The sequence below is a fragment of the Phacochoerus africanus genome, chromosome X, assembly GCF_016906955.1.
Source record: "Phacochoerus africanus isolate WHEZ1 chromosome X, ROS_Pafr_v1, whole genome shotgun sequence".
In the NCBI taxonomy this organism is placed as follows: domain Eukaryota; kingdom Metazoa; phylum Chordata; class Mammalia; order Artiodactyla; family Suidae; genus Phacochoerus; species Phacochoerus africanus.
In genome coordinates, this window is record NC_062560.1 from 115689854 (window position 1) to 115695918 (window position 6065).

Genomic DNA, 6065 nt, shown 5'->3' on the forward strand with positions numbered 1-6065 from the left:
CACTGCAGTGGCTCGGGTCACTGCTGTGTGGGTTGCATCCCTAGCCTGGGAACTTCCACATGCCATGTGTCTAGCTAAGAAAGGGAGGAAGGAAGGAAGGAAGAAAGAAAGAGAGAGAAAGGAAGGAAGGAAGAAAGAAAAATAAAGACAATTGCACCATTCCTATGAGAAAGAAAGAAAAATTCCTGGGTTTCAACACCATGGATCTAGTCCCCCATCACTCTTGTAAATGTGTGCGGTGCAGTGGGCTACAGAGACAGCGGGGCTGAGTTCAAATCCCAGCTCTGGACAGAGACATGATAGTGATTCCTCAATGTGAGACTTGGGACAGTAATAATTTATCACAGAGTTAAAGTGAGGTTTGCATGAGATGAGGGCTATACATTTTCCAGGACAGTGACACGAGGCACACCTTAACGGCTTTCTCTTTCTAACTGCAACCCACTCACCTCTCACTTCCCCATGGCCCACCCGCCCTGTCTACCCCATTAAAGCTATCACATGGGAGGAGTTCCTGTCGTGGCTCAGTGGTTAATGAATCTGACTAGCATCCATGAGGATGCAGGTTCAATCCCTGGCCCCATTCGGTGGCTGTGGTGTAGGCCGACAGCTGCAGCTCCAATTAGACCCCTAGCCTGGGAACCTCCATATGCTGTGGGTGCAGACCTAAAAAACAAAACAGCAACAACAACGACAACAAAAAAGCAGCTATCCCGTGGGACCCTCTAAGCAAGATTTAACACTGACTACTAAACAGACTAGAACAGTGGCGCGTGCCAGTCACTGGTGTGAAGTTCTTGGCTCCTTTTTGTTCCCTCTTCCATCTCACGTAACAAAAAATGTAGCTAGGCCCTTAGACCTCTGGGTATCTGCCTCAGACTCAACCCCTTTGCCTATGAAATGTTGTCTTCATGAAATGCCAATCCCTCCAGTCATTTCTGTGGCGTGGGTTCGATCCCTGACCTAGGAGCTTCTGCATGCTGTAGGTGTGGAAAAAAAGAAAGAAAGAAATTCCACATACGTGATCCCCATGGGGCTTCATGAGGACTTTCTCTTGGAGGAGGCGGGGAAGCGAGTGACTGACTGAGGGAGAAAAGTCTGACAGAATGTGACGCACGAAGTATCTTGAATGTTAGAATATGCTGACACTATTAAGTCACCTGCATCCAAAAACAGATGTAGGGACACGACTTGGGTGTACTTGGCCAATCTACAAATATCTACCTTCTGCAAATGTTTTGATTTGGGGGGTATCATTGCAGGCTGTGAAAAAAGCCCATGGTTGTATTTCTTTTCAGTGAGTAATAGGATTCCAGTTGTTGTGCCGCCGCTGCCGCCGCCGCCGCCGCCGCTGCCGCTGGGTGATGAATGTACAGCTTGTCTCTAATGACCTGACATGCTGTCAAGAACAGAAACGATATTTTATAGAAAGGTTCATGATTCCTTTCAGGACTCCTCCCGCTAATTAGCAAAACATGGGTTTACTGCAAATTAGCAGACGGTTTGAGGCTGTAGGGAAAATATTGACCCAATATCCCTCAGGCATCCTTGGGTTTGCTCTTCCTGGGCCACGAAATAGCTGACCCTTGCATGAAGATGGACCCAGGGGATTATAGGACAGAGACCCCAAACCCTGGTTTTCATTCCTTGGTTGACCCCCAAGCTTTCGTCGAGTCCTGACCACATCTTCCTAGAATGGTAGAGGAGTCCTGTTAGAAAAGGCGATTTTTTGGAGATCTTGGAGCCACAGGTTGACCTCACCCTAAAGAAAATCGATATATGAAAAAGAGCTTGATTATTGGCCTGTGTTGTCACGTCGCTCCAGAGGAGTTCACAACGGATTACATTCTTTTGTGAAGGCGCTTTGCCTTACGGTTTTCTAAGAGTTCCCCCAAATATCTGAAAATATAGTTTGATCTCAACTTCTAAGACCCTTCGGCTCTGATTAAGGGGACTCGGTTGCCTGAGAAGGAAATGGGCTTACTGTTCCCATTTTCCCGGGCCCGTGGCTTGATACTCACAAAGTGAGACTGATAGAAAAGGGAGAGGCATGTGGACTTCAGGGCCTTGCACTGGAGAACCCTGCTGTGAGCATTTTTTTTCCCCCACCTGCACTCACGGCATATGGAATTTCCCTGAGCCAGGGATCAAACCCGTGCCACAGCAGTGACTAGAGCTGCTGCAATGCTGGATCCTTAATCCACTGCACCATGGGAGAACTCCCTGGTATTTTTAAAAGACCCAAAAGAAATCGATAAGAAGTGGTAACTTCAAATATTGAAAAAAATTAATCTCATCTAAATGCATAAGAAAACTACAGATGTTTCCTTAACATATGCAGTCCTATGCAAATGATTATGTAAATTAAACAAAAAGTTGGGACTGGCAAATTCGCAAGTTTTCAAGATTTACTTATGTGAACCCAGTATTCGTCGTAGAAACAAGGTGGGGGGTTTGTGCTTACACACTGTATCACTTGGATGAGAGGGGAGGCGAGCCTGAAGGATGTGCTGCATTAATAGGGGGAAGGCACTCAGATCAGGGGACATGCTAGATAGATGGTTAGATGGATAGATAGATAGTTTTCACCTTCAAAATCTGAGCCAGCTCATCCATCATGCTTAGTTGGTTATGGGCAGCTATGGGACTAGAAATGGAAATGAATCTGAGTTGCAGTGAATTTTGATGAAGGCCTAGTTCATGCAAGGAAGATTTAAAAAAAAAAATTCTCAGCCCCACCAATTCCCAGGTGAACGGAAAACTTTAGCGCAATTATAGGGGGAGAATAAACACCTAGTTAAGAGGCTCCATCAAATCTTTAGACACTGGCCACTTCGAAGGTATAGACATAGGGGTATACTTCATAGTGGATCAGTCTCCCCCAGCCAGCGGACCTAAGAAATCAGGTGTGAAGGCTAACAGAAAGCTGGATTGACTTCCAGCTCTCTCCTATCCAGAAAATATTCTCCTAATCCTTCTTTGCCTCTTTTATTAATTTCAAAATGGTAGTGTAATATAGCTACTTCGCTGCACCCTGACTTTTTTGATGTTGTTGTTTTACATTTAGCAATGTATCAGGACATAAAGAGGTTATTTTATTTTCCCACTGTACAGCAAGGGGATCAAGTTATCCTTACATGTATACATTACAATTACATTTTTTCCCCCACCCTTTGTTCTGTTGCATCATGAGTATCTAGACAAAGTTCTCAATGCTATTCAGCAGGATCTCCTTGTAAATCTATTAGAAGTTGTGTCTGATGAGCCCAAGCTCCCGATCCCTCCCACTCCCTCCCCCTCCCATCAGGCAGCCACAAGTCTGTTTTCCAAGTCCATGATTTTCTTTTCTGAGGAGATGTTCATTTGTGCTGGATATTAGATTCCAGTTATAAGTGATATCATATGGTATTTGTCTTTGTCTTTCTGGCTCATTTCACTCAGGATGAGATTCTCTAGTTCCATCCATGTTGCTGCAAATGGCATTATGTCATTCTTTTTTATGGCTGAGGAGTATTCCATTGTGTATATATACCACTTCTTCCGAATCCAATCCTCTGTTGATGGACATTTGGGTTGTTTCCATGTCCTGGCTATTGTGAATAGTGCTGCAATGAACATGTGGGTGCATGTGTCTCTTTTAAGTAGAGTTTTTTCTGGATAGATGCCCAAGAGTGGGATTGTGGGGTCATATGGAAGTTCTATGTATAGATTTCTAAGGTATCTCCAAACTGTTCTCCATAGTGGCTGTACCAGTTTACATTCCCACCAACAGTGCAGGAGGGTTCCCTTTTCTCCACCCCCCCCCAGCACTTGTTATTTGTGGACTTATTAATGATGGCCATTCTGACTGGTGTGAGGTAGTATCTCATGTTAGTTTTGATTTGCATTTCTCTTATGATCTGCGATGTTGAGCATTTTTTCATGTGTTTCCTGGCCATCTGTATATCTTCCTTGGAGAACAGTCTATTCAGGTCTTTTGCCCATTTTTCCATTGATTGATTGGCTGTTTTGCTGTTGGGTTGTATAAGTCGCTTATATGTTCTAGAGATTAAGCCCTTGTCGGTTGCATCATTTGAAACTATTTTCTCCCATTCTGTAAGTTGTCTTTTTGTTTTCTTTTTGATTTCCTTTGCTGTGCAAAAGCTTTTCAGTTTGATGAGGTCCCATGGGTTTATTTTTGCTCTGATTTCTATTGCTTTGGGAGACTGACCTGAGAAAATATTCATGATGTTGATGTCAGAGAGTGTTTTGCCTATGTTTTCTTCTAGGCGTTTGATGGTGTCCTGTCTTATATTTAAGTCTTTCAGCCATTTTTGAGTTTATTTTTGTGCATGGTGTGAGGGTGTGTTCTAATTTCATTGCTTTGCATGCAGCTGTCCAGGTTTCCCAGCAATGCTTGCTGAATAGACTTTCTTTTTCCCATTTTATGTTCTTGCCTCCCTTGTCAAAGATTAATTGACCATAGGTGTCAGGGTTTATTTCCGGGTTCTCTATTCTGTTCCGTTGGTCTGCTTGTCTGTTTTGATACCAGTACCACCCTGTTTTTTTTGTTTTGTTTTGTTTTGTTTTTTTGTCTTTTGTCTTTTTTGTTGTTGTTGCTGTTGTTGTTGCTATTTCTTGGGCTGCTCCCGCGGCATATGGAGGTTCCCAGGCTAGGGGTTGAATCGGAGCTGTAGCCACCAGCCTACACCAGAGCCATAGCAACGTGGGATCCGAGCCGAGTCTGCAACCTACACCACAGCTCACAGCAACGCCAGATTGTTAACCCACTGAGCAAGGCCAGGGACCGAACCCGCAACCTCATGGTTCCTAGTCAGATTCATTAACCACTGCGCCACGACGGGAACTCCAGTACCACCCTGTTTTGATGACTGTGGCTTTGTAATATTGCTTGAAGTCTGGGAGAGTTATGCCTCCTGCTTGGTTTTTGTTTCTCAGGATTGCTTTGGCGATTCTGGGTCTTTTGTGGTTCCATATAAATGTTTGGATTGTTTGCTCTAGTTCTGTGAAAAATGTCATGGGTAATTTGATAGGGATTGCACTGAATCTGTAGATTGCTTTGGGTAATATGGCCATTTTTACAATATTGATTTTCCCAATCCAGGAACATGGAATATCTTTCCATTTCTTTACATCTACTTTGATGAAAGTTTTATAGTTCTCGGCATATAGGTCCTTTACCTCTTTGGTCAGGTGTATTCCGAGGTATTTGATTTTGTGAGGTGCAATTTTAAAAGGTATTGTATTTTTGTATTCCTTTTCTAATATTTCATTGCTGGTATACAGAAATGCGACTGACTTCTGAATGTTAATCTTGTAGCCTGCTACTTTGCTGAATTTCTTAATCAGTTCAAGTAGTTTTTGGGTTGAGTCCTTAGGGTTTTCTATGTATAGTATCATGTCATCTGCATACAGTGACAGTTTTACCTCTTCTCTTCCTATATGGATGCCTTTTATTTCTTTTTGTCTAATTGCTGTGGCTAGGACTTCCAAAACTCTGTTGAAGAGCAGTGGTGAGAGTGGGCATCCCTGTCTTGTTCCAGATTTGAGTGAGAAGGCTTTCAGTTTTTCCCCATTGAGTATTATATTTGCTGTGGGTTTCTCATAAATGGCTTTGATTATGTTCAGGAATGTTCCCTCTATACCCACTTTGGCGAGGGTCTTGATCATGAATGGATGTTGGACTTTGTCAAATGCTTTTTCTGCGTCTATTGAGATGATCATATGATTTTTGACCTTTTTTTTGTTAATGTGGTGTATGATGCTGATTGATTTGCGTATGTTGAACCATCCTTGTGAACCTGGGATGAACCCAACCTGGTCATTGTGTATAATTTTTTTGATATGTTGTTGGATTCGGTTGGCTAAGATTTTGTTGAGAATTTTTGCATCTATAGTCATCAATGATATTGGCCGATAGTTTTCTTTTTTGGTGGTATCTCTGTCTGGTTTTGGAATTAGGGTGATGGTGGCCTCATAGAATGTCTTTGGGAGTGTTCCTTCTTCTTCAACCTTTTGAAAGAGTTTAAGGAGGATGGGCACCAGTTCCTCTTTATATGTTTGAT

At 42.9% G+C, this 6065-nt stretch overlaps 1 protein-coding gene across 1 annotated transcript in view; it reads left to right on the forward strand.

Moving 5' to 3' along the window:
* The window catches only part of ADGRG4 (adhesion G protein-coupled receptor G4), a gene marked incomplete at its 5' end in the record, with an annotated part of 90932 nt that extends 89545 nt beyond the window's left edge, over positions 1-1387 (forward strand). Inside the window, 1 exon segment of the mRNA XM_053743478.1 lies at positions 1299-1387. Coding sequence (XP_053599453.1) covers positions 1299-1387 — 89 coding nt within the window.
* Between the last annotated feature and the right edge of the window lie 4678 nt (positions 1388-6065).